The 12,072-nt window shown below is 37.5% G+C and overlaps 2 protein-coding genes across 2 annotated transcripts; one reads left to right on the top strand and one right to left on the bottom strand.

Moving 5' to 3' along the window:
• The first annotated feature begins 351 nt into the window (after positions 1-351).
• LOC107759160 (large ribosomal subunit protein eL21x/eL21w) lies at positions 352-1,995 on the top strand. Its single transcript, XM_016577031.2, has 2 exons — positions 352-671; positions 1,570-1,995. Exons 1-2 carry the CDS (start codon positions 435-437, stop codon positions 1,825-1,827), a joined length of 495 nt encoding a protein of 164 aa, XP_016432517.1. The 5' UTR covers positions 352-434; the 3' UTR covers positions 1,828-1,995.
• A 618-nt stretch (positions 1,996-2,613) lies between these two features.
• On the bottom strand, positions 2,614-6,190 carry LOC107759162 (putative protein kinase At2g41970). The gene is made up of 8 exons (XM_016577034.2): positions 5,949-6,190; positions 5,474-5,682; positions 4,615-4,865; positions 4,405-4,531; positions 3,987-4,260; positions 3,502-3,634; positions 3,336-3,422; positions 2,614-3,200 (listed from the first exon to the last, which is right to left on the bottom strand). Exons 2-8 carry the CDS (start codon positions 5,571-5,573, stop codon positions 3,075-3,077), a joined length of 1,098 nt encoding a protein of 365 aa, XP_016432520.1. The 5' UTR covers positions 5,574-5,682; positions 5,949-6,190; the 3' UTR covers positions 2,614-3,074.
• Between the last annotated feature and the right edge of the window lie 5,882 nt (positions 6,191-12,072).

The following is a 12,072-nucleotide window of genomic DNA, read 5'->3' on the forward strand; positions in this document are numbered from 1 at the left end:
AAAGAGGAGAGGAGAGAAAAAAAGGAAAAAGATGTAACTAAATTCCCTAATTTAAGACGCTAATAATAGATTGTATATAATTTGTAAGTAATCCTTGTTTAGAATGGGTAATATACCAAACTAGGACAATTTTGATAAATAAGTTTGAAATAGTATATAGAAAGGAAAAAATAACTTTCCAATTTCTTCCATTTTTCTAGCCTAGCATGAGATTCTGAGATTCTGAAAAGTCAAATTGGACTACGCTTTCCAACAATCCCAATTAAATAAAAGCCCAAATTACCAATTCAAGGGCCCACACATAATCCAGCCCAAACCCATCCAAAACCCTAAATCCACTATATACATTCATCTCTTTAATTTGCCAAGTAGGGTTTCACTTACTCTCTGCACACACACACACACACACACAGAGCGGAGAGAGGCGGAGGAAAATGCCGGCCGGTCATGGATTGAGGTCGCGTACGAGAGATTCATTCTCTCGTGCATTCAGAAAGAAGGGTACCATCCCACTTTCAACCTACTTGAGGACATTCAAAATCGGGGACTATGTTGATGTCAAAGTTAACGGTGCTATTCACAAGGGAATGCCTCACAAGTTCTATCATGGTCGTACTGGCCGTATCTGGAACGTCACCAAACGCGCCGTCGGTGTCGAAGTTAACAAGCAGGTCCTCTCTCTCGCACACACACACATTAATACAAATATGTTTACTCTTCAATTGTTTGTTGATTTGTAGCTTAAAGTAGTTTACTTTATTGATTGCATCTACTTGTGTATGGAGATCTGTTAACAATTTTTAGGGTCTGAAGTAGAATGAGTTTTTTTTATGATTAAAATCAATGAATGAGGATTCATATTGCTGACCATGACTAGTTCGGGAAGTTTGGAATGAGTCATAGTTTTGTTATAAAATTGATGAGAATGTAATAACTGATATTGCATACTAAGCTAATGTGAAACCTCAGCCTTTGTCAATAGAATGCTAAACGGCTGACAATTATTTGGATGCAATTGTTAATAGCGGGAACTAAAATATTTTGAACAGCTCGAGTTATTCATGCTTGAATTCATTTCTTAACAATCCCGTCTTCTTACATAAATAATTTCCAGCATCAAAGAGAAGTTATCAAATGTCAATCAACCAACTATGTTTGATTTCATTTCTAAAAGAATGTAAGTATTATTTTTTAAATTGTGTCCAATGTCGATCAATCAACTATCTTACAACCCCAAACAAATTGGGGTTGATTGTATGAATTCACTGGTTGTGAATGTAATAATGCAAATGGTTGAGATACATATTTTCATTTGATCATGAAAGCGACTTGGTTTTCTCTCCTTTACTAGTGCATTTGCCAGGATAATCAAAGATGTGCTATTTATTTCTGTATTCCTCTTTTTTGGGTATGTGGTTGTGGGGAGTGTGGATATTTATTTACTTGATTTACTAAATTGGAAGTTTAATGGACTGAGGGTATCTTGGATGTCTGCTCTCCTTGTTTTTGTTTTTTACGCTTATGCATTGTGCCTATTTTAAATTTTTTCCTGCTTGTTCTGGATCTCAGGTTCGTAACAAAATCTTAAGAAAGAGAATCCATGTGAGGATTGAACATGTTCAGCTATCCCGATGCACTGAAGAAGTCAAAGAAAGGATTAAGAGGAATGACCAGCTAAAGGCTGAGGCCAAGGCTAGAGGAGAAGTTATCAGCACGAAAAGGCAACCCCTGGGACCCAAACCAGGTTTCATGGTTGAAGGTGCTACATTGGAGACTGTTACCCCCATACCATATGATGTGGTTAACGATTTGAAGGGAGGCTATTGATTTTTCTCTGTTTATGAGCTGGTGATTGTTTGTGCTTTATGAAGTTTAAAGACAGGATTAGTTTTTGGTGTCCCTGCTTTTTAGTTATAAGTTTTGTTTACAATATCAGTTGAGGACTTCATTGAACTTGTTGGCTCTAAATGGAAGTGCAGAATTATCTATTACTACTAGATTTCTATGCATGGACTTGTGTGTTTTCAGTTCAGCTTTTGAACTAATTTGAATTACGCAAAGCGTTGCCTAATATTCATCTAATGAGTATATGAAGCAGATTTGTATGGTTTTCCAGCCTGAGTTAATGTCAAACAAAACCTTTTCCGTAAGCAGCAGAGTATTGCATTGTCTTTTACAGTGTCAGTTTTCTTGTGTTGACTGGTTGTTGTCCTGGCTATAAGGTGACAAACTATGAATTGATTTTTTGCACGAGTTGTAGAGTTCCATTTCAAACAGTGATGATACTTCATAAGCTCTGTTGCAGCCGCCAAGCAGCAACTCTTTGTGAGATTCACATAATTTGTGCTCCTCAAATACCAAACTAATGTATGATCGCCCATCTCCTTTAGGACACTCAAACTTGGGGAAAAATTTCAACGATGTTAGCTCTAATGAATTTTATTGCTAACATTTGAGCCGCTTCAAGTTAGTTATTACTGGCAGTTAAAGATAAATGGAGATTGCAGTATGGGGCAGGTCCCTAAGTGTTTGGATGGTGAATGTGAGTTTAAAAAAATTCTTTGATGAACTATTCAAACTCCAATTGTGCTGCACATGGAAGAAATAGTGAGCTGAAACAAAAGCATGAGGACATGGGATAATTATTCAACAATTATAAGTTCTTCTGTCGTTCTCTTTTCTAATTTACACCATGTTTTCCTTTAGTTGCCATTGCGATGAAAATGGTTGTAGTTGATCAATTAACAACTGATACATTTGAATCATAAATATCGGCCCCTCAGCGTTCAAACTCATTAAAGATAAACTTACTGGTATATAACCAGTAACATGTCACATATAACCTGCTCATGAGAATTTAGACTAGACACAAAAGTTTCAAACTTTTACCCACGCTTCTATCTGTAGAAGCAGAGAGGATGCACTGTGCGAAACCTTAATGCTTCTGCTACGGTTAGGAGGATAGCTCAAGAATATCCTTTTTTCAGAGTTCAAGAACGTCAATCATGCATAGTTTGTCACAGATTTGTTGAGACTCAGAAATATTTGTTCTGCCAATTTTAAGCAGACAGTTCTTATGTATTAGACTCTGGTCCTGCTGGTTTTGCATTGAGAAGTGGTTGCAGTGCCTTGACGACTATTGTCATATTTGGCCGAAAATCTGCCTCATATTGAACACAAAGTGCTGCAACAGCTGCCATCTGAGAGGAAAGTATACATAAAAGCTATAAGTGGAATGAACAGTTAGACAAATATAACATTAAAGATTAATGGATATCCAATACCTCTTTGAACTAGTTTTACTAAGTAATACTAGCAAAGATCAGTAAGAAAACCTTAGCAATTGCTTTTGCAGGATAGTCATTATTTAGCTTTGGATCAACACACTGCTTCACTTTGTCTTCACTCAGTCTTGGAGTTGCCTGCAGAAAATTTTAGAATGAATCAGTAGATTTGTGGCATGAATAAAGTTAATGAGAAAGAGGTAGAATAATAAGGTACCCATGTGACAAGACTCTGTTGTCCTTTGGGCATTGTATGATCTACTGGCTTCCTTCCTGTCAAGAGTTCTAAGAGAACAACTCCAAAACTATAGACATCACTTTTCTGTGTTATCTGTCCTGTCATGGCATACCTGCACAAGGGCATGGTCTTTATATCGATGATCTACTGCTTGTAACAAGTGCTTTAAGTATATTATTATCGTGGTTTTTATCGATAGGAAATTTTCCTTATTAAAGGTAGGGGTAAGTTCTGCGCACACACTACCCTCTCAGACCCTACTACTCCACTTGTGGGATTACAGGGTCTGTTGTTGTTGTTGTTGTTGTTATTGTTGTTGTTGTTGTTGTTGTCGATAGGAAATTTCTTTGTATTTACGATAATGATGAGTTATTTTATAAAGCTTGGTAAACAGAAAGTCTATGTTGAGAAAATAAGGAGGGGTGCGATTGCAAGTTAGAACAAACTCAGAATGCAAGGCTTACTCTGGAGCATGGTAGCCAAATGTCCCCAAAACTCTAGTGGAATGCAGACGAGCTGCTGTATCGGAAGACTGGTTTGTCAAGTTGAAATCAGCAATTTTTGCTGTAAAATCATCAAAGAGAAGTACATTGCTGGATCTGACATCACGATGAACAATAGGTGGCTGAACTTTTTCGTGTAAGTACTCGAGGCCTTTTGCTGCACCATAAGCAATTTTAACTCTCTGATTCCAGGTAAGAACTGGACCTGGCTCAGCACCTTGTACACCTTTTCTACCTACAACAAAACATCCAACAATCAACTATGATCTTGCACACATTTGATGCCTTTTGTATCTAAAGCATTAGTCGTTTGTGCAGCGTACTATTAGTGAAGTTCCGCAATCATGTAAAGTAATTTTAACAGTTCAGTTTGACATACCATGTAATACATCATGTAGAGAGCCCATAGCTGCAAACTCGTATACCAAGATACGATTGTTTGCTTCTAGACAATACCCCATAAGAGTCGCAAAATGCTCATGCTTAAGTCTTGAAACCATTGATAACTGCATAGATAGAAAAAGTAAATTGCATGTAGTATGTCCTTGCCACAAAAAGAAGAGAGAAATGCCATTATTAGGAAATTCACCTGGGCTGTAAAGTCAGAATCTGGTTCTGATGAAGAACTAGTATCCAACTTTTTAATTGCTGCTTGCTGCCCATAGCTTAATTTAGCAAAAAATACGCGTCCATAAGATCCCTCTCCAATCAAAGCTTTCTGACCAAAATTACCAGTCAATTTATTTAGCTCATCCAATGGCACAACCGGTATCTCAATTGGTAAAACTTTCTGCGCAGTTCCAGTTTTTGCACCACCCCTTGGCTCTCCTCTATCACTGGCTACAACACCAAAAAAGCTAAACTTTGATATACAAAATACTGGTTTTAGGAGAAGAAAGGGATGGTTCTTCTTTCAAGCAAAAAGGTCAGCCCGGTGCACTAAGCTCCTGCTATGCGCGGGGTCCGGGGAAAGGTCGGACCATAAGGGTCTATTATACACAACCTTACCCTGTATTTCTGCAAGAGACTTTTTTCACAGCTCGAACCCGTGACCTCCTGGTCACAGTGCAGCAAATTCATGATATCCTGCTAGTTCATGTAGATAAGGCACAAACTTGCATAACAAACAATGTGATGCTATATCTATTTTTTCTAAAGTAATATTCTAGCTTAATATAGGCAGTTTGATCCCAAAACCATAAAGCTATATATAGCTAAGATAATTCTTTCAAGCATATAAAAAGAGAGGGTAGGAGAGCAAATAACATACCCCTACCTGGTGTTTAAATTAAACCTAAATAGTTTAATAGTTGCAAACTAAAATGAGAATATATATCACTTAACCATGATTAAATGATAAAAGTGTATATACAAGATGCATGTCTTTGTAGTTATTGATTTGGAGTAAACATTGGGTCCAGGTAAAAAAAATTCGAGTAGGAGCATACCACCACCGTAGGGATTGCCGGCTCCAGGAGGGGCTGTATTTTGGTTAGACGGCGGACCACCGCTGTATACGTCTTCTTCTCCACCTCCACAACACGACATTGTCGTTCAATTATGGAAGGCACAATCTCTCTTCCCAAATGCTGCTTTTATTAATCCATATAAATTGCAATGCTTCCGTGTAAAATATTATATGCTACGCAGCAATTTCCTATGAAAAATTTAAAAACATATTGTTTAAAATACAGTTCCAACAATTAAAAAAAAATATATGTAACAAAAAACCAATAAGACATATGGAGTATTTAGTCGTTGAAAGCTGACAATCACGAAAGGGAAGCACCGGAGAAAAGAAAATCGTTGTGCTTTATCCCGTTGAACCAAACATGTTAATTTGTTTTAGGTGTTTTACTAACTAATTTACAGAATAATTATAAGGAAAATATTAAAATGATAAATAGGAGAAATATTACGTACCAAATTTTTTATGGAAAACACCAATCTATCTTGGAAAATGAATCTGGAAAAGGGGGAGACGGAAAGGAGATGGAAGATTGAAAAACAAAGAAAAAGGAGAAGGGAGTTGCTTTTCATGGCTGCATTTTTTTTTTTTTTTTTTTTTTTTTTTTTTTTTTTTTTGTTGCTAAATTTCTCTGTTTCTACTATATTATGGATCTTTGGTAGATTTCAAAAAAGGATTTTTCTGTTTTAAACGGGAAAGTCGCATGGACTCATTTAACCGCTAAAAACTAACACATTTCTACATACATACATGAAGTTTTTCCTTTTCCCCTTACTTTTTCGTATTCAAACTATAACAAATGTATTGACAAGGTAAATTACAGTGTTATTTGTAACGATCTGGTCGCTCGTTCTGAGAGTTATAGCCCAATTTTTCCCATCTATGCTTATTTATGTGTTGTTCAGCTGTATTGAATTGTATCGAGTTGGTAGGTTTGGGTTCGGAGTAGTTTTCGAGTGAAATGAACACTTAGTTTCTTAGTTAGAAAGCTAAGTTACAAAAGTCAACCGGAAGTTGACTTATGAGTAAACGAATTCAGATTTGGATTTTTATGATTCGATTAGCTTCGTTGGGTGATTTTAGACTTAGGAGTATGTCCATAATATAATTTGGAGGTCCGTGGTAGAATTAGGCTTGAATTGGCGAAAGTTGGAAGTTTAGAAGTTCTTAGGCTTGAATCCGAGATTGATTTGGTGTTTTGATGTTGTTTTGGGTTTTTCGAAGGTTTGACTAAGTTCGGGTAGTGATATATGACTTGTTGGAATTATTTTTTGAGGTCCCGAGGGCCTTGAGTGAGTTCCGGATAGGTTTGGGTTGTGTCGCGCTCGTTTTTTTTTGTTTTGATGTCGTTTCTTCAAGCATAAATGATATCATATTGAACAAATGAGCTCTGATTTCTGTTTTTGATTGAAGCATTAGATCTGTATCGTAATTACGTACCCGTAGCAACAAAGAATCATCGAATTTGGACATCATATGAGGATTTTATGGTCATTTTACTAAGAATTAGGTTGCCAGATTTTTCAGATTAATTACGAAATTACTATTGACAGCGTATTTAAAAATATGCACTATTTGCAAATATAAAAACCTACATATCTCATTCATTATAAAGTCAAATTGAGTGATTCAAAAGCCTAACTTGGCTAGAATTTCACAAGAAATCCATTAGAGGCATAAAATACGAGTTTCGGGATTGTTTGGCAGGAGAAACGAGTCAAAATAACTGGCAAAAAAATTAGGGGTTGCTCATTCGGTCATATTTTGAGTTGGGGAGCTCGGATTTGGGCGATTTTCACCATAGGGATTGGGATAAGTGTTCTTTACTCGGTTTTAGTTATATTTCATGAATCCATCTTCATTTTTGGGATTTGATTGATGATTTCAAAGTGAAATTGAGGGAGTTAGGGCTTGAGTTTTTGAGAGTTTTAGGTAGGGATTTGAGGGACCAAACGGAGTCCAATTTTGATAAATTTTATATGGATAGACTCGGGAGAGGATGAGGTTTATTATTTTGCCATTTTTGACTGATTCTGAGATGTGGGCCCGAGGCCAAGTTTTGGCCGATTTCGAATTTTTGGCCTATTTTTGTAGTTTTTATTGTGGAATTCGATTCTCTAGCCATGTTGATAATTTTATTCTGATTATAGTTAGATTCGGAGTTTTTAAAGACCGAGTCCAGAGACGAGGGCATCCCAGAGTAGGATTTTACGTTGTTGAGGTAAGTAACAGTTTTAACTCTGGCTTTGAGGGTATAAACCCGGAGAATTTTATATCATGTGATTGTGTGGAGGTAATACCCATGCTAGGTTACGGCCGTGTAGGTGTACACCGCGAGTGATTGAGACTTGGTCCGTCCCGTGAGGCTGTGAGGCCTGATGGCTATCATTTGTGGTTATGTGTTTACTTGTTATTGAACTTGATTGTCTTCATGTTAGCGATCATGCTTAGGCTTTATTCATGCTCACATTATTTGTACTCAGTCATAGAAATTATTGTATATATTTACCTCAGTCTCTATTATTTGCTATATATGTTGTGATACTTGATGTGGGTTGTGTTTCCTTATTTGTTGATGATGGTGAGGCTAGTGAGGTACATGATTGAGTAAGTCCGAGGGCCTGGTTATGCGGATATTGATACCATAGCGCGTGAGTTGTCCGCGTAGCACGTTAGTTGACTGTGCGGGTCCAAGTATTGATACCATAGCGTGTGAGTTATCCGCATAGCGCGTGAGTTGTTCGCGTAGCACGTGAGTTGACCGTGCGGATCTAGGTATTGATATGATGGCACGTGAGTTGTCTGTGCTTAGCGCTTGGGTTTTGGGAGCCCCTCCGGAGTCTATACACACCCCCAATGAGCGCAGAGTATTGAGTGTATTGAGTGTTGAGTGTTGAGTGCTGAGTGCGAGTGCTGAGTGATGGAGTGACTTTGCTGTGAAGTTGCATTTACTTTTGTTATTGCTGCATTTATCTGTTAAATTTTTTGTGCTATTTACTGAGATATGGAATTTACCTGTTTATTCATGTTTATTTTTTTAAAATTGTGAAAATAAATAATGGGACTGTTTTTCTTAGCTTGTCACTACTGCTTAGTTCCTTAGTTATTTCTGTTACTTCTGAGTCAGTTATACCCATACTACACCTTGCACTTTATGTGCAGATTCAGGTGAGTTAGAGTGCGGCGATCGTTGATTTCAGGTCGGCTATCTATGGAGATTGCAAGGTAGCTGTCAGCGTCCGCAGGACCTTGTTACTCCTTTTGTCATTTCTTCTTTTGGACAGTTAGATAGTTTATATATCTTAATTTATAATTTTAAACGCTCATGACTTAGTGACACCCGGATGTTTGGGGCTCGTTTCTGTATTTTTCTATATTATATTTAGAGATGATTTAGTTTATGAGAAATTTAAATGTTGAAATATTTTATTAATTTCTTATAATCGATTTAGTAGTAGTATTTTGGGAAGTAGGCCTTAAAAATCACTTTCAGCATCACCTTGATTTGTGTGCGCAGTCCGGACGCGTAGCCGGAAAGCCATTATGTCAAAAATTTTGAAAAATGATGAATTTTGACTTTAAAATGAATTTAAGTTGACTTTGGTTAATATTATGGCTAAAAGGACCCGGACCCGTGATTTGACGGCCCTGGAGGATCCGTAGGAAAATATGGGACTTGGGCATATGCCGGGAATCGAATTCTGAGGTTCCAAGCCCGAGAAATGATTTTTTTAAAGAAAATTATTTTCTAGAATATTTATGAGTTTTTGAAAATGAAATGTGTTTAAAACTTGATGGTATCGCGCCCGTATTTTGGTTCTAATGCCCGGTACAGGTCTTATATGTGGTTTAAGATAAGTCTATGAAATTTGGTAATAAACGGACTTGAGATGACGTGAATCGGATCGTATTTGAGAAAATTAAAAAATTGGAAGTTCTTAAGAAATTTCATCATTTTGATGTTAAATTCATAGTTGTTGATGTTATTTCAGTGATTTGAATGCACGAGCAAGTCCGTATGATGTTTTTAGGGTGGTGGGCATGTTTGGTTTGGAGCCCCGAGGGCTCAGTTGAGTTTTGGATAGGCCACGGAGTAGAATTGGACTTGGAAAAAATAGCAGGTTTCAGTTGTTCTATTGCAAGCCTACAGGCTTCTCGCAAATGCGAGGGCTGGGTCGCAAATGCGAACTAGCCCAGGCTAGCATTCCCTCGCAAATGCGAGTTTTCCATCGCAAATGCGATGCACCCCCAGTTACTGCTGTATCGCAAATGCGACTTCGCATTTGCGAGAGGTCTATCGCAAATGCGACATTTTGTTCGCAAATGCGAAGGTCTCAGAATTCTGAAGGAATTGCGACATTAGAGACCTGTAAACTCATAACTTAGACAAATTTCAATCATTTTTCACACTCTTTCAAAACCAAAACACCCTAGGTCGATTTTTCAAAGGCAACTTCTTCTCCAAATCAATTGTAAGTCAATTTTAACTTGTTTTCTTCAATCATTAACATCTTAACAACTTTTCACATGATTTCAACTCAAAAATCAATGATTTTCATGGGGGAAATTGAGTGTTTTGGGTGGGACCTAGGCTTTTTAAAAATTGGGGATTTGGACCTCGATTTGAGGTCCGATTTCAAAACAAATTATATATTTGAGTTTGTGGGGGAATGAGTAATCGGGTTTTGGTTCGAACCTCGGGTTTTGACCATGTGGGTCCGGGGGCGATTTTTGACTTTTTGGATAAAACTTTAGAAAACTTATTTTCATGCATTAGAATTGATTCATTTAACGTTTATTGATGTCATTAAGTAACTTGTGGCTAGATACGAGCGAATTAGTGGTGGAATTAAGAGGTAAAACGATAGTAGAGACTTGAATTGTGTTCGTGGCATCGAGGTAAGTGTTTGGTCTAATCTTAGCTTGAGGGATTAAGAGTCGAGTTCTATTTGCTATGTGGTATTTGTCGAGTATGACGTATAGGCATGGTGACGAGTATCTATACGTTGGTGTAAAGCATGCCCGTGAGTCTTATATTGTGATTATTCTGACTTTGTTGTATTATTCATGCTTTGTTGATGATTTCTATTGTTGGGCAAAGTTTGTGGAAATAATTGTGACATTTGAACATTGAGGAACGTTGGATCAAGTTGTATAATAAAATGTGAAAGTATAAGTGGTAATTGAATCTTTTGGAGCATTGGCTCAAGTTGTGAAGTGAGTTGTGAGGTAAAAGTGAGGAAAAGAAGAGAATTATTACGCGGCCTCCCTTGCCGGGATATTGTTGCCATTGATGTTATCTCCCTTGCCGGGATGTTGATGTTCCTTTTGATGTTGTTCCCTTACTAGGACTTGATTGTTGAACTATTGTTTCCTTGTCGGAATTCTTATTGTAATTTCATTTATGCCCTTGCCCTATTATTTGTGATTGTTGTTTGGGTGAGAAAGAGTGTCAAAGTACGCAGGGTGATGTCGTGTATTGTTTTGGTAAGAGTGTGTTAAAGCACGAAGGGTGATGCCGTATATGATTTGTGAGGAAAGAGTGTAAAGCACGAAGGGTGATTTCGTGCCGCATGATGTACCATTCTTTGCCGATTATATTGATTATATGGTGAGGACGAGAGTAAAAGCACGAAGGGTGATGCCGTGCACATTTTCATTACTTGATTGCTTTGGTGAGGACGAGAGTAAAAGCACGAAGGGTGATGTCGTGCACTTATTGATTTCTGATTCTTTATTGATATCTGAGATATGTTGTTTCTTTCAATTACCTGATGTCTTTCTATTCTAAGTTGATAGTTCCCCCGCAGCATGTTACCCCTCACATACTTGACTGTATATTAATGTTCTTCTTTTTCGCTGTATTTAGTTAAATTGCACAGGTTTATTTGGTAGCACTGTGTGCAGATCCCGGAGCAGCGGCTTTTGGACCGTAGATTGGGTGGCTACCTTCAGTCCACGCGGAGATCCAAGGTAGTTCTGCAGGCGTCCGCAGACCCTGGCGTCTCCCTCTATCCCTTTACTTATGTTTCATTTACTTAGTTCAGAAACAGTGTATCTTTTATCTTTTAGACTTTGTATGTAGTATTCTTAGATCGTCTGTGAAACTGTGACACCAGTTCTGAGTGGTCGAGGCTCAAACAGTTGTATGAGATTCATATTTTAGATAGTTTACTGTATTTCTTCCACTTATCGTAATTTCCGCTGTCTATACGTTATTGCTTTATAATTGTTAAAGAATATAAACTGGAAAAAGGGTAATTTGTTCAAACAGTCGGCTTGCCTAGCTCACATTAGTAGGCGTCATCACGACTCCCGATGGTGGAAAATCCGGATCGTGACAGTAGGCTTGTCTTGTAACGCGATAGGCACCATCACGACCATGGTTAGATTTTGGGTCGTGACATTAAAATACATATTTCTTGCCATCAAGCGACAAACAGCTTTTCCAAATCTTGCTTTTAGTCTATCCCACTCTAAAATTTTCATTATCTTCTTAGCTAACACTGATAAATATCCGTTAAAAATAGATTGTCACCACAAGTCCATAACAAATCAGAATCATTCTCAGCGGGTTCA

The sequence above is a fragment of the Nicotiana tabacum genome, chromosome 5 (assembly GCF_000715075.1).
Source record: "Nicotiana tabacum cultivar K326 chromosome 5, ASM71507v2, whole genome shotgun sequence".
In the NCBI taxonomy this organism is placed as follows: Eukaryota; Viridiplantae; Streptophyta; class Magnoliopsida; order Solanales; family Solanaceae; genus Nicotiana; species Nicotiana tabacum.

Bases quoted from the DNA above. Each gene is read 5' to 3' on its own strand.
- LOC107759160 (XM_016577031.2), top strand. From the start codon at position 435: ATGCCGGCCGGTCATGGATTGAGGTCGCGTACGAGAGATTCATTCTCT. The intron at 672-1,569 runs GTCCTCTCTCTC...TCTGGATCTCAG, and splicing joins GTGTCGAAGTTAACAAGCAG to GTTCGTAACAAAATCTTAAG.
- LOC107759162 (XM_016577034.2), bottom strand. From the start codon at position 5,573: ATGTCGTGTTGTGGAGGTGGAGAAGAAGACGTATACAGCGGTGGTCCG. The intron at 4,866-5,473 runs GTATGCTCCTAC...TTGGTGTTGTAG, and splicing joins CGGCAATCCCTACGGTGGTG to CCAGTGATAGAGGAGAGCCA. The intron at 4,261-4,404 runs GTATGTCAAACT...GTTTTGTTGTAG, and splicing joins TCTACATGATGTATTACATG to GTAGAAAAGGTGTACAAGGT.